Source organism: Conger conger, chromosome 6, assembly GCF_963514075.1.
Source record: "Conger conger chromosome 6, fConCon1.1, whole genome shotgun sequence".
Taxonomy (NCBI): Eukaryota; Metazoa; Chordata; class Actinopteri; order Anguilliformes; family Congridae; genus Conger; species Conger conger.
In genome coordinates, this window is record NC_083765.1 from 1463871 (window position 1) to 1491357 (window position 27487).

Consider the following 27487-nt stretch of genomic DNA (forward strand, 5'->3'; position numbering starts at 1 on the left):
GACGCATGCTCTCTGACCAGGTGGTGTTCACACAATTACAAGACTGCAGAATGAATCACCTTATACCTTACCTTTATGTAAATATTGCGATTGCTTGCTTAAAAGTAATACCAAAACGAAATCACTACAAGAATTGTAATACTGGAAACGATAGAGACCAAAGTGCAGCGCTTTGATGAATTGGCTGTTGACTCAGGCTCATGAATGTGTTTCACGGTATATAGTGATGTATTCGGATGCCACGGTGCACAGCTGTACAGTGAGAACTACAGCCAACTGTAGTGAGAACTACAGCCCCCACAACACACCACCATTCCACACAGAGCTCCGGGATACTGCACAGCGAGAGGCTGAATCTGTGAAAGTGGCAGTGATTAGAAAGCTCTGTTACATCCTGCAGTACAGGAAGGAGCTGGACCCAGTGAAGATCACTCACACACACACACACACACAGTACGTGTACTACATGGAGGCCTTTCACAGCACAGTACTGAGACAGAACCCCCCCCCCCAACAGAAACGGTGACAGAAGAGGATCGCTGTTTAAACAGGTAACAAAAATTTATTGTGACATTCCAGTGCGTACGCTCCTCCCACTTCCTCCTGAACCCTCCAATAGTAAACCAGCAGAGCTCAACTACACTCCCCATCCAGCCATGTAAAGACCCTGTACAATCGACATCATGTTTACCACCGGGGTAGATAAACAACCAGAACACTAAACGCTAAAATGTCACACTCTTTAAGATGGGAATTTAAAACCTTTGTTTAAATCCTGAAAGTGACGGTTTGTATGCTGCTCAGTAAAAAAGGAGTTGGTTTTGGCTCAAAACAAAAAAGTAAATATTATGGCAAACTGTATTTGAACCAATCAGTGGGTGTGGCCATTTATTGAGCCACCAATCAGAGTGAATGTCCATGTGACACCGGCTGCTAACAATTTCTCAAAATGACAGACCTTGTAGGAATTAGAAAAACGTTGAATTAAAAAAAACTAAGCATAAATATTTATTGTGGCTTTAATGGACACGTGTGATTGCACAGGGTCTTCCACAACTCAAAGATTCCATGTTTTAGCTTTTTCTGAGTAAATTAAAAGTAAAGGAGGTCTTGTTTTTTTATAATTTCATGAACAACAGGAGAGTGTGCATCAGTTCTGTTCCATATCACACCTGGGTCAATAATCACATGAAATACTTCAGACATCAATAAAATGCTCCCTTCTACAGAAGAAAATAAATTATTACAGGAAAACTTTTTCAATATTCAGAGCAGAATTCTTCTTACATATGCACGCAAGTGTTAGTGACATGATTGGATGAAAGTTCTTACAGATCCGCAGGAGTGTTTTAAACTTTTGCCAGCATCTGAAGAGAAAGTATTTCACCTATGTAATTAACCCAGGACTGTCTGACGCAAGTCTCTCTCTCTCTCTCTCTCTCTCTCTCTCTCTCTCTCTCTCTCTCTCTCTCTCTCTCTCTCTCTCTCTCTCTCTCTCTCTCTCTCTCTCTCTCTCTCTCTCTCTCTCTCTCTCTCTCTCTCTCTCACGCTCTCACTCTCTCACGCTCTCTCTCTCTCACGCTCTCTCTCTCTCACGCTCTCTCACGCTCTCTCTCTCTCTTCATCGCAGGCTGTTGCTGCTGTTGGGTTGAGATCCGGTCAGTCCAGGGTGATCAGGACTGTGGCGATTCTGTGTGAGGGAGAGAAACACAAAACCACAGCCAGGAAATCAGAAATATCCTCACAGGAGAACCCTACGGACATTCTTCATGAATTAATTCATAGGTTTGTGTTTATACTTCCAGAATTAGCTGAACTGAATGCCTAATGTTGCACAATACACACATAAAATAACTCCCAAAATAACTGAACAGCCATCTTCAGGTCTCTCCATGTCCTATGCGGTTTTCTGTCGAAGGTTTTCTTCAAGGACCTCTCTGTATTTGGCTTCATTCATAATTCCCTCAATTCTGACCAGTCTCCCTGTCCCTTCGGCTGAGAAGCACCCCCATTGCATGATGCTGCCACCACCATGCTTCACCGTAGGGATGGTATTAGCCAGGAGATGAGCAGTGCCTGATGTTCACCAGACAGTTCTGCCCAAAGAGTTACATTTCTGTCTGATCAGATCAGATGATCTTTTTCATCATGTACAATCGACATCATGCCCTCAGAGTCCTTTAAATGCCGCTCTGTCAAGCACTCCGTCATATGCCTTTTACTCAAGAGTGGCTTCCGTCTAGCCACTCTACCATAAAGAGATGGTCGTCCTTCCGGCAGGTTCTCCAATCTCTGCTGAGGACTTATGAAGCTATTAGGGTCAACGCTGGGTTCTTGGTCACCTCTTCTTGCCCGGTTACTCAGTTTGGCCAGACGGCCAACTCTAGGAAGAGTCCTGGTGGTTCCAGAACTTCTTCCAGTTTCTCCTGGGAAGCTTTAGACATGGTTGTGTACCCTTGCCCTTTTCTACGCCTTGCCACTATTCTATTGCGGAAGTCTACAGACTGGTCCTTGAACTTCATGGCTTGGTTTTTGTTGTGACGTGGTGTGAATTGTGGGACCTTATATGCACAGCTGTGTGCCTTTCTAAACTAATAAAATACCCTGCTCTAAACTATGTCCCACCAATAAACTACACTGCTCTAAACTATGTCCCACCAATAAACTGATTGGCGCCACATGTGAACGCCAATCAAGTTCTAGACACATCTCAAGGATAATTAAATCAGGATGCACCTGACCACAATTTGGAGTGCCACAGCAAAGGGTCTGAATACGTATGCATATGAGAGATTTGCAAAAATATCTAAAAACATGTTTTCACTTTGTAATTATGCGTTATTGAGTAATTGAAAGGCAAAAATGGCACTTTTATGAATTATGAACTCAACGTGCACAAAACGTGAAGGGGTCTGAATTCTTTCTGAAGCCACTGGACACTCTACTGAGATTACCAGAGTTCTATGTACACCACTCAACATAGAGCAGTGCATATACACTCAACTATTGGCATCAAGGTGTGAGGAATTTGCCCAGTCCTTTGATTTAAAAAAATCAGAACAATTAAATCAGGTATAACATACTCTGGAGGGTCACCAACTGAATATAGTTATCACTGCCCAAGAACTGCTGTGGATAACTTAAAATATCTAAAAGAGCCAGGTCCTCCATATGAGCCTTATATCCCCTCCCCTCAGCCTCAGCCAGTGCACTGAAAATACCGAACCAGTCAAAGAGTCACCTGATCCTGTTAAAACAGCCGTGGTCAGACTGAAGAGAAATAACCTGGACCCCTCCGACCGTACGGAACTGCAGACCTGTTCTGTGGGAACAGTGGGTCCTCTCTCCGGGGCTACCTGTGCTACCTGTGCTACCTGTGCAGCCGTAGTACAGAGGTCTCGAGGGGCCTACGCCTCTGAAAGACATGACATTGTGCCAGCAGAAATATCTCCTCCGTGTGATCTCACCTTCTTCTTCTTCTTGTCCTTTTTCTTCTTCTTGCGGTCAGGATCATCGTCCTTCTTTTTCTTCTTCTTCTTGTGATCTGAATCAGAGGGAGTCTCTGTAGGAGGAGAGAGAGAGAGAGAGAGAGAGAGAGAGAGAGAGAGAGAGAGAGAGAGAGAGGCAGTTTGTCTCCGATCTGCCTCGTGGGGAGCTGTTCCTGCCATGGGGGCTCTGGCTTTGGGTGCAGTGTGAAGTATGTGCGATACATTACAGGTGTGTGTGCGTATGTGTGTGCGTTACCTGGCGGAATGGAGTGTGTACGTGTTTGTGAGTGTGTGTGTTACCTGGGTGAATGGAGTTTGTGTGTGCATTACCTGGCAGAATGGAGTGTGTGTGTGTGTGTGTGTGTGCGTTACCTGGTGGAATGGAGTGTGTGTGTGTGCATTACCTGGTGGAATGGAGTGTGTGTGTGTGTGTGTGTGTGTGTGTGCGTTACCTGGTGGAATGGAGTGTGTGTGTGTGTGCGTGTGTGCGTTACCTGGTGGAATGGAGAGTGTGTGTGTGTGTGCGCGTTACCTGGTGGAATGGAGTGTGTGTGTGTGTGTGCATTACCTGGTGGAATGGAGTGTGTGTGTGTGTGTGCATTACCTGGTGGAATGGAGTGTGTGTGTGTGTGTGCGTTACCTGGTGGAATGGGGTCCTGAGGTCTGTGATGGCGGTGCTTGTGTTTGCTCTTCTTCTTCGGAGGCTGGATGTGCATCAGTCTGTACGGCTCTGGCAACTGCAACACACACATCAGTACAGGACACACACATCAGTACAGGACACACAGAGTATGAGAGAGTGAGTGAGTGTGTGCGCGTGTGTGTGTGCGCATGTGTATGCGTGCGTGTGAGAGTGTGTATATGAGTGTGTGAGAGTGTGTATGTGTGTGTGAGAGTGTGTATGTGTGTGTGAGAGTGTGTATGTGTGTGTGAGAGTGCGTGTGTGTGTGTGTGAGTGTGAGTGTGAGTGTGAGTGTGAGTGTGAGTGTGAGTGTGTGTGTGAGTGTGTGAGAGTGTGTGAGTGTGAGAGTGTGCGAGTGTGTGTGAGAGTGTGAGAGTGTGTGTGTGTGTGTGTGTGTGAGCGTGTGTGTGTGAGCGCGTGTGTGTGAGTGTGAGTGTGTGTGAGAGTGTGAGTGTGAGTGTGTGTGTGAGTGTGTGTGTGTGTGTGAGTGTGTGTGTGAGTGTGAGTGTGAGTGAGAGTGAGAGTGTGTGTGTGTGTGTGAGCGTGTGTACGTACCGGGCCGGTGTGCAGTCTGAAGCCGCTCAGCAGCGCTCCGGCCAGCGGGCTGAAGCTGTTCCCACACACCGGCGGCTTCTCAATGAGCGAGCGCAGCGCACTGCCATCCTGAGAGCCCGGGCTGTCAATCATGCCTGAGGGGGAGGAGACAAGGCCCACACTGACTACCCACACAGGCTGCCATGGCAACACAGTCAGCATGGGGATGAGTGGGTGTAAGGTAAAGGGCTAGGGTTGGGTTATTGTGTGGTAAAGGGACAGTGTTTGGTTATTGTGTGGTAGAGGGACAGTGTTTGGTTAGTGTGTTTGGTTATTGTGTGGCATAGGGACAGTGTTGGGTTAATGTGTTGGGTTAGTGTGTAGTACTCAGTGTGTGATACAGAGAGTTGGGTTAGTGGCTTAATGTGTGGTACAGGCACAGTGTGGGGTTAGTGTGTGTAGTACAGGCACAGTGTGGGGTTAGTGTGGGGTACAGGCACAGTGTAGGGTTAGTGTGTGGGGTACAGGCACAGTGTGGGGTTAGTGTGTGGGGTACAGGCACAGTGTGGGGTTAGTGTGTGGGGTACAAGCACAGTGTGGGGTTAGTGTGTGGGGTACAAGCACAGTGTGGGGTACAGGGACAGTGTGGGGTTAGTGTGGGGTACAGGCACAGTGTGGGGTTAGTGTGTGGGGTACAGGCACAGTGTGGGGTTAATGTGAGGTACAGGCACAGTGTGGGGTTAGTGTGTGTGGTACAGGCACAGTGTGGGGTTAATGTGTGGTTAGTGTGGGGTACAGGCACAGTGTGGGGTTAGTGTGTGGGGTACAGGCACAGTGTGGGGTTAGTGTGGGGTACAGGCACAGTGTTGGGATAGTGTGAGGTACAGGCACAGTGTGGGGTTAGTGTGTGGGGTACAGAAAGTGTGGGGTTAGTGTGGGCTACAGGCACAGTGTGGGGTTAGTGTGTGGGGTACAGGCACAGTGTGGGGTTAGTGTGTGGGGTACAGACACAGTGTGGGATTAGTGTGTGGGGTACAGACACAGTGTGGGGTTAGTGTGTGGGGTACAGACACAGTGTGGGGTTAGTGTGTGGGGTACAGGCAGTGTGGGGTTAGTGTGGGGTACAGGCACAGTGCGGGGTTAGTGTGGGGTACAGGCACAGTGTGGGGTTAGTGTGGGGTACAGGCACAGTGTGGGGTTAGTGTGTGGTACAGGCACAGTGTGGGGTTAGTGTGCGGTACAGGCACAGTGTGGGGTTAGTGTGGGGTACAGGCACAGTGTAGGGTTAGTGTGTGGGGTACAGGCACAGTGTAGGGTTAGTGTGGGGTACAGGCACAGTGTTGGGTTAGTGTGTGGGGTACAGGCACAGTGTTGGGTTAGTGTGTGGGGTACAGGCAGTGTGGGGTTAGTGTGTGGGGGTACAGGCACAGTGTAGGGTTAGTGTGGGGTACAGCCACAGTGTAGGGTTAGTGTGGGGTACAGACACAGTGTTGGGTTAGTGTGGGGTACAGACACAGTGTTGGGTTAGTGTGTGGGGTACAGGCACAGTGTTGGGATAGTGTGTGGTACAGGCAGTGTGGGGTTAGTGTGTGCTACAGGGACAGTGTGGGGTTAGCGTGTATGATACAGGGACAGTGTTGGGTTCGGCGGTTCACCTGGCAGTTCCGGTAAGAAGCTGCTGAGTTTCTCTTTGACTTTCTTGCCACAGAACTTGTTGTAAGCGTGCTCCAAGCTGTAGTGTGTGATCAGGTTGGTGTTTCCTGTTAGCTCATTTCCCACTGAGCAAAACAACATATTGGAGAGAGAGACAGATACATAATCTGTAACTCTGGCAAACATAAACATCCCTACCGTAATATAAAAATAAAATAAACTGAACGAACAACAATAACTCAATATTTTAAACTACTAGCTACCCATCTGATGTGATAATACTCTAGAATGTAAAGACAAACGAGTAAACTACAGTATGCATAGACTAAGGAACGTGTGAAAGTGATTTGTGTTAAACGACATCGCAGATCCCAAAAAATAGCCATTTAGTACACCGAGACAATTTATGTTTCACGGAAAGCCAATAGTAAAGAAAAGCTTAGGTTAATATCAAGATAATATCAACAAAAAATAAAAAATAGTTAACAGCCAGCCTGCTAAGCTTCAGTTAGCTAGCTGGGATTTTAAAAGTTGGCTGGGTGAATCACTAGCGAATATCAAAGCAATATTTAATTTACCAACATGTCCAATATCACCATGTGTCACACATACCGGGTATTTCTCTGAGTAAATAGAACGGTTCGTTCATGGCTCCGGGCTTCCGCAGCGCAGGCCCTTCATCCGCGAGCTGGTGTGGAATCTGTACGGACATCGAGACTTGATTCTGCGTCGGAGGCGGTGGTGGCTTCCCCGGACCGAAACCAAGAGCTGAGGATCCAGGGGGGCCTTGCGCGTCATTTTGACCGTACAAAGATGAAAATATTTCTGTCATGTCAATCTCAAATTAATATAAATACCAAAAATAAAAAATAAAGATCAAATTAAAACAAATGGTTATGATGACCCGTCTGTGTTGATGTTCGCAACCTACTACAAAGCGTCATATCTCGTTAGCTACCGTAACGAAGTTAATATAGGCTCTTAAATTATTTAAATGGTTCAGACCGGTATTTTGGATGGCAAGAGGATTGGTTAACAATATTCGCACAATATTCAGAACATAACAGGTCGCAGCGTATAATGGCTCGAACAGGTCCAGGTCTGCACCAAATGTATAATGTGAACTAGATTCCAGAATGATGTATTGTTATAAATACCTACGTAACCACTGTTCTGTATCTCTGGGGCCTAATACCAACATAGTTGCTTACTGATATGCCGGTAGCCGTCTACGTGAATTGCATATACAAGACTAATCGTGTACGTTAGGCTGCACATACCGTCCACGGCAAATTTGCCCATGTAATATTAAAAAAGTTAACTTGCGACATATGCAGTCACCTACGTACACATTTCGTTAATTACGGTAAAACCTAAAAAAACTATTTGTCCCAAGAAGCTTGTCTCCAACTTCCTCAACCCCTCCTCTTTTACGACAGTGTAAACGACCAATTGCCGGAAATGGCTCCTTGGTTTGCACCAATCAGGTTGGATTATGGGGCAGGGCCAGCTTCAGCGTTTTGTCCGCAGTGTGACCTCCGCTCCGCACATACGACTGTACACATTGGCTGTCCAATAAAAGCACGCCGCTCACGCCGATTTTCAGCAGTGTTGCAGCAGTTAGTTCAATCGCTTCTATCTTGGCTGCCACTTTCTCGAGAAAATGGCGTTGCTAACTCCCCTCTTTGCGTTCCTCTACCACCTGCCGCAGGTTTATAAGTGGTTGCTAAAACCTTACTATGTAGCCTCGTTGTTTATGTCCGTCGCTTTTCTTATAGTCCGGAAAACACCGGGGATCTGCGAGCATCTCTCAACGCAGCGAGAGGATGGGAACTCCTGCGACTTCGACTGGGTGAGTGTTCTGGTACCCGCGATCATTCTGCTCAAACAAAGCACTGGCAATGGCGGATAACTCTTATTTTACGTTTAGTCGTGTTTGTACTAGACGAGAATGAGAATTAAACATAAATATGGCTGATTCAAGAGATGGGAATGGTGAACTAATGAAATAGATTTGCAAGCTGGGGAGAAATAACCTGCTGGATTGAATTTTGATACGTGTATACCCGCTGGTTAAATCCAAGAGGTAATTAATGCATGGCATGTCACATGGAAAAAAAATCACCGGTGACCTATGACATTTATTGGAGACGTTATGGATTCAGCATTATTTGTATCCGTATAAGGAAATAAATGACGAGTTTCCAGTTATCTTATGAATATGAAACGGGCCTTTAGCTATTAATGTGTGTGCCGTCAGCATGACTAGTGTCTGCCCCACCGTAAGGTCGGTGAATTCCGAGTGTGGTGCGTGTGTAGCCCCGGTGTGGTGTAGTCCTGCTGTGTACACAAAACAAGTGAACTCTTCAGTCCTGTTCCTCCCGCAGAGAGAGGTGGAGATCCTCATGTTTCTCAGCGCCATCGTCATGATGAAGAACCGGAGAGCCAGTAAGTCCGATGTAACAGTTTTCTGTTATTAATATTCATATACCACCTGCATGTATCAAGGTTGAACTGTAAATTTGTTTTACATTGTGGGCACTAGAAAACACAGTATGAACAGTATCTGTGGCATGAAAAGAATGAACCCAATTTCTCTCTCTCTCTCTCTCTCTCTCTCTCTCTCTCTCTCTCTCTCTCTCTCTCTCTCTCTCTCTCTCTCAGTCACTGTGGAACAGCACGTGGGGAACATCATCCTCTTCAGTAAAGTGGCCAACGTCATCCTCTTCTTTAGACTGGACATCCGCATGGGCCTGCTGTACCTCACGCTCTGTATTGGTCAGTACTGCTCTACCTCACGCTCTGTATTGGTCAGTACTGCTCTACCTCACGCTCTGTATCGGTCAGTACTGCTCTACCTCACGCTCTGTATCGGTCAGTACTGCTCTACCTCACGCTCTGTATTGGTCAGTACTGCTCTACCTCACGCTCTGTATCGGTCAGTACTGCTCTACCTCACGCTCTGTATTGGTCAGTACTGCTCTACCTCACACTGTATCGGTCAGTACTGCTCTACCTCACGCTCTGTATCGGTCAGTACTGCTCTACCTCACACTGTATCGGTCAGTACTGCTCTACCTCACGCTCTGTATCGGTCAGTACTGCTCTACCTCACGCTCTGTATTGGTCAGTACTGCTCTACCTCACACTGTATCGGTCAGTACTGTGGGTCCTGAAACCAGCACACGCTCAGCTGCACACATCACCCGCTCCACACAGACTGACTGCAGCCAGGATACAGCAGCCATTAGCCTAGTGCAGGGGTGGGCAACCCAGGTCCTGGACAGCCGCAGGGTGTGCTGGCTTTTGTTGTTACTCGGCACTTGATCAATAAAAGCAGTTGATTACACAGTTGACACACTTCAACTGGTTTCTATGGTCTTAAGTGCTTTCTGTATTTAAGGTGAAAACAAAAACCACCACACCCTTAACCCCACTGTGCTCAAGGGGGGATGGGCTTGGTCTAATGAAATGTAAGTCTATTTGGATAGAAGTGTCAACGAAGGGGCCTGAATGAAGGTCTAACATGTTTTCCTCCTCTTTCCTCCTCTTTCCTCTTCTTTCCTCCAGTCTTCCTGATGACCTGCAAGCCCCCTCTCTACATGGGACCAGAGTACATCAAGTACTTCAGTGATAAAACCATAGACGTAAGTGCTGCTCGCACTAGATCGCAAACTGGAGCTGATGCTGGTTTAGGCCTTTCTGTGGGTTTTCTATAGGGCGTCTTAGTCCATAATTGGTCAAAGAAAGGGTGGTTATAGATGTGTCAATGGCTTGCTTGTGATGAGTTGTGATTCATATACAACCGGGGCACCTAATTGTGGACCGTGCCTTGTCTGTTAATGGATATCTATACTGATATACAGTTACCATGAAACAAACTTTGGCCTAGCCTATATGTTCCATGTTAACATGTGCAACCGCTAAAACAACAGACACTAACAACAACAGCATTACATTGCATTAATGGCATTTGGCAGACGCTCTTATCCAGAGCAACAAGTGTGCTGACAGACTGTTGAGGGAAGTACAATTTCAACCACTAACAGTACAACAAAGATAAGGACTAGGGCCTATTTGATTTTATATATTTATATATTTATATTATATAGCAAGCCATTGACACATCTACAAACATTAGCTTCGCATTGGTCCCCATACCAGGGGCGCCAACAGAACATTCTGAATGGGGTGGCCAGAGGGGCAAGGGATTTTTTGCACGTAGAAAAATACCAAGCAGCGAACGGGAACTGATAACGTTCATGTTTTGTTTTTTTCTTCGCACCACATGACCCAACTTCACTACCCAGTTTGGAAGCTAGCTAATACCACAAAGCTTACAATTCAGACTCATCTCTTCTAGGAGGGAATTAATATTTTTCCGAATATGGTTGCTAGCGCAGGCAGTACAATTTGATACACAAGAGGCATCATGCAGAAAAACGTCTAAGAAAGGCACGCGCAAAGAAAACTGTTTCGGCCGGCGCGCGCAGCCCCTGTAAAGCACGCCCATATTAAGTACCGGTAAATTACGTGAAAGAAAGCTACAGTCTGACTGATCCGATCATAATCTTGCTAATGGCTGCTTCCTTGATATTTAATTCAAACTAGGCAGCTGTCCATTTAGACATTTCAACTGGACATGGCAGACCTAGCTAGCTAAATAGCAAGGTATAAACTAGATTGCTAATAATTCATTATGGAGTTGTGAGACACTAACATTAACGCATTTTCCCCAGCAATTTCCCGGATTTGAGCAATTATATGAATACTAATTGACCTGCGCAGCATTACAGAAAGAGCGCGAATATGCGGAAAAACACCAGTGAACTTAAGGCCTTCGAGTTCGTGCTGGGTGACATTCTGAGACACTGATACACACAACGTTTTTATGTTTACAGACAGTTTAATTCTCAAGGCCTTTGCACATTAACTGCGATTCAGCACGAATAAATCGCACAAATTAGGTTTAATTTCAAAATGTTAACGCAGTTGAGGTACGCAGCTTGCGTACAGATGGGAGCGCCACTGATATACACGACTGTGCATACGTCTTAGGCACGTGTAAAAAAATAAAAAAAATTTTTTTTTTTTTTTTTTTTTTTTAAATATGGAAAAATGTTTTATAATGAGCAGTTTAAAAAGTCCCACAGCAGAGAAAATGAGCTGGTAGGTTGTTCCAAACATACTGGAGAACTTGCCGCAGTTCTTCTGCAGACTTGGCTGTCTCACTTGCTCCTGGCCCCTTGCTGTCTGGATCAAGTTTTTAACTGAAAAGTGCTGTATTACTCATTTATATTAAAAACGTCTCGGGTGCCTAAGACGTTTGTACAATACAGCATTTATTATCAGCTCTCCATAGGGATTCATTGATCAATTAGAGTGAAGATTGGTGGTTGATGCTCAGCTCTGCGTGCCGATTGGTGGTTGATGCTCAGCTCTGCGTGCTGATTGGTCTGTGTGCAGGAGGAGCTGGAGAGGGACAGCCGGGTGACCTGGATTGTGGAGTTCTTCGCCAACTGGTCCCCCGAGTGCCAGAGCTTTGCCTCCATCTACGCCGACCTGTCACTCAAGTATGAGCGCAATGCACGGCGAAATGCACACACACGCACACACACACACGCACACACACACACGCACACACACGCACACACGCACACACACGCACACACACACACACGCACACACACGCACACACACACACACACGCACACACACACGCACACCAGCGCCTCCGCACACGCACACACACCACACACACACGCACACACACACACACACACACCACACACACACACGCACACCAGCGCCTCCGGACACACACACACACACACACACACACACACACACACACACACACACACACACACACACACACACACACACGTGCGCGTGCACGAGTGACTTTCAGCTGAAGCCCTGCCTGTCATTGTTATTAATGTTGCGAGTCTGTGTGTATAGTGTGTTAGGCTGATTTCTCTGCTCTCTCTCTCAGGTATAACTGCGCAGGGCTGAAGTTTGGAAAGCTGGATGTGGGCCGATATGGAGAGATGTCTAAGAAGTAGGTGTCTCTCTCCCTCCTCTCCCATCCTGCCATCTCCTGCTCTCTTTCTCTCTGTTTCTGCGTCCCAAAGTCCCCTTTTCCTCTGTCAGGGCTGCTGATTTGACACTGACTGGCTGTTAGTGAATAAAGGTTGTGAACAAAATGGAATACATTTTTACATTGACATTTCCACTATCCTCCCAGAACCAGCAGAACCCTTCAGTGCTAGAACACCATTACAGAGCCAGCAGAACCCTTCAGTGCTAGAACACCATTACAGAACCAGCAGAACCCTTCAGTGCTAGAACACCATTACAGAGCCAGCAGAACCCTTCAGTGCTAGAACACCATTACAGAACCAGCAGAACCCTTCAGTGCTAGAACACCATTACAGAGCCAGCAGAACCCTTCAGTGCTAGAACACCATTACAGAACCAGCAGAACCCTTCAGTGCTAGAACACCATTACAGAGCCAGCAGAACCCTTCAGTGATGGGCAGGTGTAGCTGAAGGTAATGCGTGTCCCCTGTGCTGCTGCATTAAATGCTCTGCGGAAACACTCATTGAGACTCATAGTGTAACCCCTGCCCGTGTCTCAGGTTCAAGGTGAGCACCTCCCCCCTCTCCAAACAGCTGCCCTCTCTGGTGCTCTTCCAGGGGGGCAGAGAGATCGTGCGGCGCCCCCAAGTGGACAAGAAAGGAAGGGCTGTGTCCTGGAGCTTCACTGAGGTGAGAACGCCTCCCACCGCCCGTGTGAGAACGGAACTGAGGTGTGACTGAGTGGGGTCCTTAAAGATCCCAGATCGATTATCACCGAATCAAGGGTCCGCCATCTTCCAAATCTGACTCTTGCTCCTGGTCTTACCTGGTTAATTGGCTCAGTAATTCCCTCCGTCTCCACCATAGCAAATGCGGAGTGAGCATTGTGGCATAAAATGGCTGCCATGCATCTCCCAGGTGCTGGTTGAGTGAATTTCACACCGGCATTGCAAAGGGTTCTGAGTTCATCACATTTTATACAGCTTAGATCGGAGCAGCCTGCAGCCTAGGGGCTTATGCACATCACTGGAACCCAGAAGGTTGGTGGTTCAAGTCCCGGTGTCGTCACAATAAGATCCACACAGCTGTTGGGCCCTTAAACCCGCATTGCTCTTGGGGGTATTGTCCCCTGCTTAGTCTGATCAACTAAGTCGTTTTGGATAATAATAATAATAATAATAATAATAATAGTAATTATTGCAGTGGGTAGCATGTTCTCAGTTTGCATGTTCTCCCCGTGTTTGCGTGGGTTTCCTCCGGGTACTCCGGTTTCCTCCCACAGTCCAAAGACATGCAGGTGAGGCTGATTGGAGAGTCTAAATTGCCCGTAGGTATGAGTGTGTGAGTGAATGGTGTGTGTGCCCTGCGATGGACTGGCGACCTGTCCAGGGTGTATTCCTGCCTTTCGCCCAATGTATGCTGGGATAGGCTCCAGCCCCCCTGCGACCCTGTTCAGGATAAGCGGGTTCAGATAATGAATGGATGGATGGATGGATGGATGGATAGATAATATAATCATTATAATAGCTATATAATAATAATATATAATAATAATAATATAATATATAATTATTATTATTATCATCGCTGTTCACCCTGTTCAAGTGTAATACTTATTGTATGAGTAGGTTTAAAGTGACCCTCCCGCTCACCTCCTGTCTCCAGGAGAACATCATCCGAGAGTTTAACCTGAACGAGCTGTACCAGCGCTCCAAGAAACTGTCCAAAGGCAAGGCCGAGAAGTTCCCCCCTGTTCCCGAGGAGGAGGAGGAGGAGGTGGAGCCAGAGCCCCAGGAGGAGGAGGAGTCTGAGACCAAGAAGGACAAATAGAGAGCCAGAGATGGCGACACGGCTGTGACATCACAACGCGGCTGTGACATCACGATGGGACTGGAGGGAACCGCGGGCACGTTGGAGGGCGGAGGGCGGAGGCTGCCTTTAAGGAGAGGATATGGGCTTCGGAAGCTTGAAGTTATTTGTGTTTTTTAACATTAGCATTCTAATGAAAAGCTTTAGCTATGTGATCAACTATTTAACAGTGTAATGTACATAAACCCTGCCTGTGATGTACAGAAAGCTTCCAACTGAAAACTCCTTGGTGTTGTCTGCTGCCATATAAACATACTCCACTGTAACTGGCTGGAGTGATGAGACTCCCCTCCATTGTTCTCACACACACGCACACACACACACACACACGCACACCTGGGGCACCCTAACCCTAACCCTGTTCTTTTCCTGACCTGGAAATTGATCGAGGTCCGCCCTCTTTAAGGAAATTCAGTTCCTTTCATTGCTCCTTCTTTGAGCTAGAATTACTTGGTGGCTCCCTGAGCTTTCTTGAGCAAGAAAAGATGCGTTAATCCTTCACTGAAGTATTTTATTTAGAATGTGTGACGTATAAATGATTGACCTGCGGATCCACCAATGCTCTCAAGCTTGAATTATGTCAACTAATGTATTCTCTCCATTGAGAATCTAGCCTGTATCTTTCCTATAGTTTACCACAGCGAAAGCTAGTCTCCGCCCAGCAAAAGCACCCCGAGATCTACGGGAATGCCACTGGGAGACGGCCCTTTCCAAGGAGTTCATTGGTTAAAGGGAAGAGCTCTTATTTGTTGTAAGCGGATAGCTTGAACATAACATTACATTACATTACATTAATGGCATTTTGCAGACGCTCTTATCCAGAGCGACGTACAGTTCATTAGACTAAGCAGGAGACAATCCTCCCCTGGAACAATACAGGGTTAAGGGCCTTGCTCATGGGCCCAACGGCTGTGCGGATCTTATTGGCTACAGGGTCATGTACATTAACCACTAAGCTACAGTCATGTATGTACCTTAACCACTAAGCTACAGCGTCATGTACTTTAACCACTACGCTACAGTCATGTACCTTAACCACTACACTACAGGGTCATGTACCTTAACCACTACACTACAGTCATGTACCTTAACCACTACACTACAGTCATGTACCTTAACCACTACACTACAGGGTCATGTACCTTAACCACTACACTACAGTCATGTACCTTAACCACTACACTACAGTCATGTACCTTAACCACTACACTACAGTCATGTACCTTAACCACTACACTACAGGGTCATGTACCTTAACCACTACACCACAGTCATGTACCTTAACCACTACACTACAGTCATGTACCTTAACCACTATGCTACAGTCATGTACCTTATCCACTACACTACAGTCATGTACCTTAACCACTACACTACAGTCATGTACCTTAACTACTACACTACAGTCATGTACCTTATCCACTACACTACAGTCATGTACCTTAACCACTACACTACAGTCATGTACCTTAACCACTACACTACAGTCATGTACCTTAACCACTACACTACAGTCATGTACCTTATCCACTACACTACAGTCATGTACCTTAACCACTACACTACAGTCATGTACCTTAACTACTACACTACAGTCATGTACCTTATCCACTACACTACAGTCATGTACCTTATCCACTACACTACAGTCATGTACCTTAACCACTACGCTACAGTCATGTACCTTATCCACTACATTACAGGCCGCTACAGGCCGCTCCTAAGCTGTCAGGTTAGCCGCGCAGTGTAGTTTGTTACCCTGGCGATAAACCCTGATTTAACTGGGCTTCATAATACAGAAAATGCTTCGGTTAGCTTGCTAAACCCATAATTTCACTTCTTAGTTCACCCCCCAGTTTGCATGCACACACACACACACACACACACACACACACACACACACACTCGCACGCACGCACGCACGCACGCACGCACGCACGCACGCACACACACACACACACACACACACGCACACACACCAGGTCCTCAGTTTGTGTGCGCACACACACACTCTGGGTCCTCAGTTAGGAACACGCACCTTCATAAAAGTTCAGAAGGAGAAGTAAACAAAAAAATAAAAAATAATTGCACTTACGATGACTGTATGTTTTGTTTAGGACAGCACTTCATGTGTATTTTACTAGTTATGGATGTGATGCTTTAACTTGTGGAAGAGCCTATGCACTTGTAAGTCGCTTTGGATTAAAAGCGTCTGCCTAATGACTAAAATGTAAATGTAAATGGTAAACTAGTATACACTGAAGTATGGACTCCTGTCTTTAATGGAGCAGGAGACCAAGCCACAGGCCAACAGGATGGGTGCTGAGCCAATCAGGTTAGAGTGTGTTGAGTAACAGCCCAATCAGGTTAGTGTGTGTTGAGTGCTTAAAAAGAAAGGTCACACTTCAACACGCACAGCTTAGGGGGGAAAGGTCAGGAGTCACAGTTCACAGGTCAAACTCCTCACCACCATGCAGACCATGAAAACAAAACTTAAAGGCCACACACACTTCGTTCCAATTCAGTTATACATTGCCAATGTTTTTGCACTGAAGTCGGCAACTTCGCTGCCTAAACATTGGCAATTAGAAAAACTGCATTGGCACTAAGAGTGCGATCCTTCTTTTGAAGTTTTTGCTCTCAAGATTCCTAGGTCTGCACAGTACACGAGGAGTGTTTGACCTGTAAACTGTGACTCCCGACCTTTCCCCCGAAGCCGTGACATCATCGACCAGTGATGTGACTGTACTTCAGAGCCGGAGTTCAGGAATAAGATTTCAGTGTTTTTATTAGTAAGGACAGAAGTAATTGTTTCAGGACAAGGAGCAGGGGAAGCCTTTCATTCACTCCCTCTTCCTGGAATGATTAGTTCTTGTGTGAATAAATTGTAAATTATTTACCCCCTTTTCTTATAATAAGAATGTGTCATTTAGCTGATGCTTTTATCCAAAGCAACTTAGTTGATTAGACTAAGCAGGGGACAATCCCCCCTGGAGCAGTGCAGGGTTAAGGGTCTTGTCAAGGCTACACCAGGGCTTGAACCACCAACCCTCCGGGTCCCAGTGCTCAGCCACTAGGCTAGAACACTACAGTACTGTCTCTACACACTCTCACACACACACACACAGGGTCCCAGTGCTTATCCACGAGGCTACAGGCTTGAACACTAGAGCACAGTCCCTGCAGCCGGCAGCTGTAGACAGTGAACTAACAGATAGTGAATCCTGTAACAGCAGATAGTGAATCCTGTAACAGCAGATAGTGAATCCTGACTGAGCTCTCTGACGGACAGAAGGGAGCAGGTGCGATCAGTGGGGATTCAGCTGCTCTGTTCTGGGTGCAGTCCTGCTCTGTTCTGGGCTCCAGTCCTTTTCCCAGACAGGACCCGCCTCATCACACGCCTCCCTGCATGTCCTTAATGCTGCCGGATAAACTCAGCACTTCTCTCTCCTCAGAACACAACCGAAACAACAGTGCCACCTAGTGAGCTCCTGTGGCATTTAAAGGGGGGGGGGGTGGGGGCAATCATTCTACCCAAAATGCACATTACCTCCCTGACCTGTACCACACCCAGAGAGGAACAGGATTGGCTGGCTGTGGATCCACCCACGTCGCCATGGCAGTGAGATGGCGCTCTCTCCCGGGGTCACATGACACAGCCGGCCAATCTGGTTCCAGTACAAATCAGATAGAGTGTGTGTGTGTGTGTGTGTGCCTGTATTTGTAACCACACACTGTCTGACCATTGAAATAAAGTATGCAGATATAACTCATAGCCTGTCTCTCAACTGTATGTACAGTGGCAAGAAAAAGTATGTGAATCCTTTGGAATTTCCTGGTTTTCTGTATTAATACTTTTACCAGCCTACACTGTGATTTATTCAATATGGAAAAGAACAATGCAATCACGTCTGTGGTATTAGTTAAAGCAGGTTGTGTTTGTTCATTAATGTAACTTTAATGAAGATCGGACCATATTTTAAGACAAATCTATACATAAATGCAGGTAATTCTAAGGGGTTCACTTACTTTTTTGCCATTGCTCATCCACTGTCTTGGACATGGCAAGCTCAGGCACAGATACAGGCACACGCAGTGACTGATACATGCACACACTCACACACACACACATACACAGTGACTGATACACGCACACACACACACACACACACAGTGACTGATACAGGCACACACTCACACACACATACACAGTGCCTGATACACGCACACACACACACACACACACATACACAGTGACTGATACAGGCACACGCTCACACACAGTGACTGACGCACACACACGCACACGCGCACGAGCGCACGCGCGCACGCACGCACGCACACACACACACACACACACAGTGACTGATACAGGCACACGCTCACACAGTGACTGACGCACACACACGCACACGCGCACGAGCGCACGCGCGCACGCACGCACGCACACACACACACAGTGACTGATACAGGCACACGCTCACACACAGTGACTGGCACACGCACACACACACACACACACACACACACACACACACACAGTGACTGATACAGGCACACACTCACACACAGTGACTGGCACACGCACACGCACACACACACACACACACACACACACACACACACACACACACACAGTGACTGATACACGCACACACAGTGACTGCAATACAGGCACACAATAGTTTTATAAAGGGTTTAAAACCAACACACTGACACACACCACTGTCACACTGCGAGTGTTTTATAAAGGGTTTATTATTACCAATGCTCAGCCACACACGCACATACACACACTCTCCCACGCAGAGCTATACCATAAATCTTTTTTTTTTTCTTTTTTTTAAACACACCTATGTTTCAGGCCCCTCCCTCTCCCCATATCTACGACATCATTGGCCGTTTAGGTTGGCTAGCTGACCGTCAGTCACATCCTAGCCCCTCCCACTCAGCAGTATGCTCCTATGCATTTATTTAAAGTTTCTATTCTCTGCTCCTGATTGGCCAAACAGTCCTCAAAATCCAGGAGCCCCACAATCTCCAATCTGGCCCCATGTTATCCAACGAAAACAAAATAAGTTTGAGTTTAACTTTTTTTTTTTTCTTTCTTTTTTTTTGTTGTTGTAAAAACGTGCCACTTGGAAAGCTCCAGGATAGGAGCTCTCAGAAAAAGGCAAGAGGTCCTCTCTGACTGACCCGAGTCACATGATACATACTCTGTTTTCTGATAGGACAGCTTTGCCAAAGGCCACCAGAGGGAGGTCCGCATCTTTACTGATGATTCAAATATTCTTAAAAAAATAAAAAAATCCACAGTCATTTAAAATTACAACAGACACCTGGCATTTCATATCCGCACAAAGGAATATTCCAGAACTCCACAAGAACTGATGCATGTTTAGACAGTGTTGTAATGAGGCTCTTGGCTAATAGAGCTGCGTCTGATTGGCGGACTTGGCCTGTAAAATGAACACACATTTGCTGTATGAAATCAGCCAGCGTGTCACCTGACCATTCAAATCATGAGCATTTTCACCAATAACTATATAAATTCATACAAACTAAGATTTAAAAAATGAAATTAAATAAGCAAAATGTTTTTTCCCGGAATTCCAAGGTATTTGCCAAGTCCAAGATCAGCCAATGAAATCCAGACGACGAACCAATCATCTCTCCTGATACCTGCCTGTGACATTTACTGATTGGTGGGTTAAATTGGCAGCAGTGGGATGCGGCCACAGGCCTGTGTAGTCCTGCATTCCTGAAGAACGAGAGCAGACAATCACGCTGTCAGCACAGATCATCTGCATTCGCTTTAAACCTCCATTTCACGTCCAAATGTCCATTTCTTATATTTTCCATTTTAATTAAAAAAAAAAAGTTAAATCCAGCCAGAGCTGTCCAAATGTCCATTTCTAATGTTTCCATTAAGAACACAAAAAGTCTAATCCTTTTCCTGAATGGCCAGCTTAGAGTGAGTTGTTAGAGTGAGTTTTCCACCACAGGCCAAGAAGCAGCCTAGAGTCCCTCTAGAAGTCATGTGATTCGCTTCCTGAGTCCAGGTTGCTATAATTCTCATTCCACCTCAGGAAAGTAAGGTGTCGACTGACCGCAGTTGAAGGCAGACGGTTTGGGGGGTGGGGGTATATTTCCACTGAAGTCTGTACACCCCCCATGGAGAGGAGGGAAGTCCACTGCTTTGGAGAGCGACAATAACAAACCTTAGAGAGCGTCAAGTGTGGACACCCCTCTATGTTCAAGTCACGCCCCCCCCCACCCCCCACCCCATGTGACATCCCTCCTCCAATAGCAAGGCTCCTCTCTGCCACCAGAGCAGGGGGGAGGGGCCTGAAGGAGGCCACCCCCTCCCCATTGGACAAAGCTGCCGCCTGTCGCTCAAACGGATATCTCATAGGTCGTCCCCCCGACACCCGTCACCTTCTTCACGCCACCGCCGGGCTTGTGGGCGGAGCTCTGTGAAGGAGCTGCGCTGTGATTGGCCTGGCCCGGCCGGGTGGAGAGGCTGGTTGGGTGGGTGGGGGAGGAGGGGGCAGGTCTGGGCTGCCCATTGGACCGGCTGTAGGACTTCATCTGAATCTCGTCCCTGTGAGGGGGCGGGGTTAAGAAAATGAAGAAAGAAAATGAGGAGGAGAGAGAGGAGAAAGGGGAGGCACAAAAGTGAGGTAGGACAATAAGATAAAAAATAAGAACAAATCCAAAATGAATTATCCGTCAGGGCATTTATTTTCTTTTTACAGGAAACATGCATTAGATTCCATCATGCCTTCTTGCGTAGTGCGAGGATGTCTTTCATGCACAGATATGAGGCGCTGTTTCCATTTTTACATTTTCACAACCGTAAGAATGTTGCCACCTTTACAGCGCGTTGAAATGAAATGTCAAGACTAGTGCATGCAATGGCAAATGCAAATGGAATTTCTGAATTAGAATTACATTGTTAATTACATTTTACGCATTTCATTTTCATTTTGGCTGCTATGCTTCCATACAAAAACAAGACCCAATTAACGACTTGTGTTTTAAGATCATCATGGATATATGCAGATTAAACCCTGTTTAAATAGTGAAATAGTTCACAAGATTGTGTGTACATGATTGAATGGATTTTAAATGTTGACATTTATTACAAAATATTGGTATCGCCATGGACCCTGCGTGTAAAATCCAGCTATGACCAGCTTGAAATACCAGCTACCCAGCTGTTTCAAAAATTGAGCTGGTCAAACCATATTGAGCATGGAGTATGGAGTATAGTCTAACAGGTCAACTACCAGCTGTTTCAAAACCTAGCTTGAGCCGTTTCAGCAGGAGTGGGGGCTATATCACGATTAGCTAGTTACTGATTTAGCTGGATACGTTCACTGAACAAAACACTCAACCCACAGGAAGCTTTCTATGAACATTGACATAAAAACAACAATCTAACTGTTATGCCTGATAAAAAAAAAAATCAATTGCCATTAACATTCATAGGGTATATCACGAAGAAATTCCTGAGTTAGATAACCCCACTGAATGAAACCATTATCCCTCCCAAACAGCAATAAGCCAACAACAGGGTCCAGATAGACGTTTTAATAGTACACAAACACCACTGACGGTCAGGACCAGAAACGGAGGCGTTGAGTGGTAAACCCAGGCGAGGTACGACTAGCCAGAATGAATCAAAATGATTTTCCGCCGTCCTTGCACACTAAAGTGTGTTCAGACCACAGGTAATCTAACCAGAAAGGTGAGTAGGACAAGCCTACTAGCTAGCAAGATTTAGCTACGCTAACTTTACAGCAATCCAGAAAACCAAAACAAACAAACACAACTGTCAACAAACAAATCAAGCAGATTGCTCAAACGTCACAGTTAAGTTGGACAGCTGGACTAATTTAAGAGTGAGTAACGTAACGTTTTACCACCAGAAAGAAGGACATTGACAAAATGTTATGACTAACGTTAGTCCACGAAATTGGGACTGCGTCCTCCTTCCTTAGCCATAACGTTACCGCATTCTGGATGTAAACAACCCTCATATTTAATGTCTAACGTTAGCCCTGTACCGTAGCTTGTCTGAACGTGATTTTGAGTTTAAAACATCAACTACTATATAGGACGAAAGAGGTGGGGCTGAGATGTAACGTTATTATTTTTATCTTTTTCTTACAGTCTATGCACACATTAATGGAACGAGTAGCTGAAGCCATTCTGATTTTGCAGAGTTTTGACGTTAGACTCATCTTTGCTAAATTTTGATTTATCAACGACGGAGGGGTCAGCACCAGTAAGATTAATATTTGCTGCGACTGATAAATTTGCCACATTAGTTAGGCTAGCTGTTGTTGGAAAACTGTTATACTGGACTGCAACGTCAATAAACAGCTTCAGGAGCACTGAGATTTTCTGTCAACAAAATGGTGGCGGTTGACTACTTTCGGTTTTGCGAATTCGTACTTTTAGGGTTGGATATATAGCCATTAGCTGGTGGTAAATATAGTGAATGAAAGATAAACAGATAAAGTAACGTTATCGTTGCTGTCCAATATTGTAAAGACCTAAAAAGAATAAGTCATAGCGGCAAAGTGCCGAAGTTTATTAGGAACAGAGTAATATATATGTAAAATATGTTAATTACCCTGGATGGTATATCTTTGCATCTAGAATAGTTTGTTTTTTTAATTATTAGGATTCATGCAAAAAAAAAAAAAAAATTATCCTAATCAGACTAGTAACGCCCCCTTTCAATCTGACCAATCAGGTGGAGAGGATGGAGAACATGGCCCTACTAGAAGTACGCGCATGCATGCACACACACACACACACACACACACACACACACACAGTGAAAGGCAGTGAGAGTGGCAGACGGTCAGCAGCAGTATCAGACGGATGGATGGATGGATGAGGCGGACGAGTGAAGGGAGAGGGAGCGAGCGAGTGAAGGAGGGAAAGAGAAACTCACAGGAGGCGCAGGAGAGGAGGTGGTTGCAGCTGCAGAGTGGGGTACTCACTTTGGGGCCTGGATCCCGCCCCCCGGCCCGGCCCCGCCCCCGGCCACGCCCCCGGCCCCGCCCTTCCGCACCATGCGGTACTGCATCTCCGCGGCAGCAGCGCTGGAGTAGGACAGGGACTTCCCCAGCGGGGCGGGGGGCGGGCCCGGGGGCGTGGCCGGGGGCGGGGCCGTCTCGGGCGAGCCCAGGGAGCGCGCTCGGTAAGAGTAGGGGTGGGCGTCGGCCAGGAGAGGGGGGCGGGAGAAGCGGGGCGGGCGTGGCCGGTGGGAGGAGTCCTGCAGCAAGTGCTCGCGCTCCGGGAGGTGGGCGGGGCTTTGGGGGCGGGGCAGGAAGGCGCGGTGGGGCGAGGAGGGCTCCCGCTGGTGGGCGATCTGCGCCGACAGGAAGGGGGAGCTGTAGCCTAGCAACACCGGGTGGGCGGAGCCGGGGTGGGCGTGGCCGTGGGGGGGCGGGTCGGGGGCGGCGGACTCAAACTCCGGGCCCTCGGACGGGGTGAGCAGGCTGTCGTAGGACAGGCTGCCGTTTCGAGGCGTCTGATTGGCCAGGCTCTTGTAGCTGGTGGAGGTGGTGCCCTCCGAGTGCAGCGCCCCAGGTGCATTGTGGGCCGTGTGGGAGGAGCGCACGCTGGAGGAGCGCGAGGCCCCCCCCGACAGCACGGCCGGGTCGGAGAAGGAGGGGTACGACCGCCCCCCGAGGGAGTACCCTGGGATCCCCGGGGCGGGCGCGGCCACGCCCCCCCCGCCCCCCCCGCCCCGCTCCCGGCCCCCCCGCTCCCCCTCCCGCCCGTCCAGGCTGGGCTCAGAGCGAAACCCCGCCCCCACCCCGGCCCCCGCAGAGCGCAGCAGAGACGGGGACTCCTTCAGACTCTCCCCCCGGTTCATCTGAGAGAGAGGGAGGGAGGGGGAGACCAGGGTCGGAAAAAATAGAGGCAAGGATGAATATTAATGTTTTTAATATTCAGCAGAGAGAGAGAGAGAGAGAGAGGGAGCAGGTTAACACAAACACAGAGGCCTCGTACACACTAGCAACAAAGCCCCTTCCAAACCCACAGTATCAGCGATTTAGAAAACGTTTTAGTTAAAAACTCCTCTGAGGCAGGATCGAAAATGCTTCGGAAAGCCTTAAAGTGACTGTAAATGTTTTAAATAACCACTGTATGTGTCCACTAAATCATCCATCAAATGTCTTCAAAGTATTATAAATCACTATAATAATACGCATTTCAAGTCAGAAGTCATAAATTCTGTATTGAAAACAATGTCAGGGCTGTATGGGCGTGGTCTGGGCTGTCTCACCATCTCACCATCCCACCTCCCTCCTCCACTCCTCCCAAAATGTACCAACATCTCTTCACTAATCTCCACCCATTTAATTCCCAGATAGGCATAGCTGTGAATGCTTAGACTGATTTAAGTCAATATTGCAATGCTTTTGATTTCTCAAATTTTGCTGGTGCTTAATACATACCATAATAACAGCATACAATGTAGTCTGAATCCATTGGTGGATTTACCTTTACAGTCACCTTAACTGGTTTTAGCCATCAGTGTGTACACTGGAGCGGTCTTCAAAACCTCCCCGTGGAATCATTGTCCTTGCGTTGTAAATAAATGACAGTTCCAATGCTGGTATTCGCTAGTTCCAAGGGAATTTAATATTCATATTCAATCTCTGCATTAAGGCTGCCACTCGCAGCTCCTCTTGGGTGGGAGACGGGGATAAACGGTTTCAAAAACCATTCCGTTCAAGTTAGAAAACCTCTCAACTAAAACATTTCCGAAACATTTCAAAACTAAAACCGCTAGTGTGTACGTGGCCAAAGAGAGCCTGAGCATGACCAGCACTGCTAACAGAGAAGCTAACGGCTAACACACACGCTAACGCTACAACACGCTAACGTACAACACACACGCTAACACCACAACACACTAACGCACAACACACACGCTAATGCACAACACACACGCTAACACACAACACGCTAATGCACAACACACACGCTAACACCACAACACAATAACGCACAACACACACGCTAACGCACAACATGCTAACGCACAACACACACGCTAACACAACACGCTAACGCACAACACACACGCTAACACACAACACGCTAACGTACAACACACACGCTAACGCACAACACGCTAACACACAACATGCTAACGCACAACACGCTAACGCTACAACACAGATGCTAACGCACAACATGCTAACACACAACACACACACACACTCACACACCACTACAACACACACACCACTACAATACACACACACTATCACACACCACTACAATACACACACGCTAACACACCATTACAACACACACCACTACAATACACACACACTATCGCACACCACTACAACACACACACTATCACACACCACTACAACACACACTAACACACACCACTACAATACATACACGTTAACGCAACACTATAACACACTCACGCTAACACACAACACTACACACACACACACAAATGCACAACACTACAACACACACACATGCACAACACTACAACACACACGCTAACACACAACACTACAACACACACTAACACATACCACTACAATATACACACACTATCACACACCACTACAACACACACTAACACACACCACTACAATACATACACGTTAACGCAACACTGTAACACACACACACGCACAACACTACAACACACAAATGCATAAAACTACAAAACACACGCACAACACATGCTAACACACAACACTAGAACACACACACACGCTAACACAACACACGCTAACACACACACACACACACGCTAACACACAACACTACAACACACACGCTAACACACACGCTAATGCACAGCACTACAATGTACAACACGCACACTATAATGCTGTAACACAGACACGCAAGCAGGCGCACCACACCACACCCACACCCACACCCCACACACACCACACACACACCACACACACACCACACACACACCACACACACACACACACACACACTTACTCACAAACACAAACAACTGCACAAAAACAGCAGCTCCAGATTTAACTTACTCATACTGATCAACTGAAAACCACTGAGTGACCAAACAAAAGGAAAAGCAAACAAGTCAACAAAACAAAAATCATAAAAGAACCTGGAAACCCCCAAACCCCGGGCTGCCCAACCCTGCTGCTGGAGAGCTGCTGTCCTGCAGGTCTTCATTTCATTTCACCCCCGATAATACAAATCTCACCGACTCAATTAATCAGCTGTTGACTGAGGTGTGCTTTGTTAGGGTTGGAGTGAAAACCCACAGGACGGTGGATCTCCAGGTTGAGTTGGGCAGCCCTGGTCTAACTGATGCCCCTCCCGTTAAGAGAAGCCATCTTAGAGAGGAGCTTCAGTTTGTGAAAACCCCAAGCAGTCTGCAGCAGGCTCCTAGCACGGCTCCCACAGACAGCAGAAACTCAGCCATGCGCAAAACACAGAGTCTGTCCTCCCACCAGTGAGCCCAAATCAGTTACTGCAGCTGCAGAAAATGAAGGTACCTTCTGCAGCGTAATGCTGCACAGTCAACCCGTAAGAGGCAAAGAGGACCAGACGTGGTGTGTGGTAAATGGTAAACGGTTGGCATTTATATTGCACCTTTATCCAAAGCGCTGTACAATTGATGCTTCTCATTCACCCATTAACACACACACTTGCACACCAAAGGCGAATGGCTGCCATGCAAGACACCAATCAGCTCGTCAGGAGCAATTGGGGGTTAGGTGTCTTGCTCAAGAACACTTCGACACACCCAGGGCGGGACTGAACCGGCAACCCTCCGATTGCCAGACGACCACTCTCACCTCCTGTGTGTGTGTGTTTGTGTACGTGTGTGTGCGCCTGTGTGTGTTTAGGTGTGTGTATGTGTGTGTGTGTGTTTATGTGTGTGTATGTTTGTATGTGTGTGTGTGTGTGTGTGTTTAGGTGTGTGTGTGTGTGTGTGTGTGTAGGTGTGTTTAGGTGTGTGTATGTAGGTGTGTGTGTGTGTTTAGGTGTGTGTGTGTGTAGGTGTGTGTGTGTGTAGGTGTGTGTGTGTGTATGTAGGTGTGTGTGTGTGTGTTTGTAGGTGTGTGTGTTTGTAGGTGTGTGTGTGTGTATGTAGGTGTGTGTGTGTAGGTGTGTGTGTGTG

The 27487-nt window shown here is 47.0% G+C and overlaps 3 protein-coding genes across 4 annotated transcripts in view; 1 reads left to right on the top strand and 2 right to left on the bottom strand.

Annotated features, from left to right (window-relative positions):
• Positions 1–538: 538 nt before the first annotated feature.
• med19b (mediator complex subunit 19b) lies at positions 539–7779 on the bottom strand. 2 transcript variants are annotated; one of them, XM_061246846.1, is made up of 7 exons: positions 7638–7779; positions 6970–7143; positions 6360–6482; positions 4726–4859; positions 4129–4225; positions 3468–3562; positions 539–1690 (listed from the first exon to the last, which is right to left on the bottom strand). In XM_061246846.1, exons 1-7 carry the CDS (start codon positions 7657–7659, stop codon positions 1622–1624), a joined length of 714 nt encoding a protein of 237 aa, XP_061102830.1. In that variant the 5' UTR covers positions 7660–7779; the 3' UTR covers positions 539–1621. The 2 variants fall into 2 exon arrangements, with proteins under 2 accessions (XP_061102830.1, XP_061102829.1); XM_061246845.1 differs by lacking the exon at positions 7638–7779 and having other exon boundaries at positions 6970–7451.
• Positions 7780–7851: 72 nt separating this feature from the next.
• tmx2b (thioredoxin-related transmembrane protein 2b) lies at positions 7852–16401 on the top strand. The gene is made up of 8 exons (XM_061246844.1): positions 7852–8209; positions 8745–8805; positions 9022–9135; positions 9928–10004; positions 11824–11930; positions 12353–12418; positions 12999–13128; positions 14104–16401. The coding sequence occupies exons 1-8, from the start codon at positions 8021–8023 to the stop codon at positions 14266–14268; spliced, it is 909 nt and encodes a 302-aa protein (XP_061102828.1). The 5' UTR covers positions 7852–8020; the 3' UTR covers positions 14269–16401.
• A 2646-nt stretch (positions 16402–19047) lies between these two features.
• LOC133130230 (palmitoyltransferase ZDHHC5-A-like) overlaps positions 19048–27487 on the bottom strand; it is a 36549-nt gene continuing 28109 nt past the window's right edge. Inside the window, 2 exon segments of the mRNA XM_061244639.1 lie at positions 19048–20911; positions 23328–24208. Coding sequence (XP_061100623.1) covers positions 20704–20911; positions 23328–24208 — 1089 coding nt within the window. The 3' untranslated portion in view covers positions 19048–20703.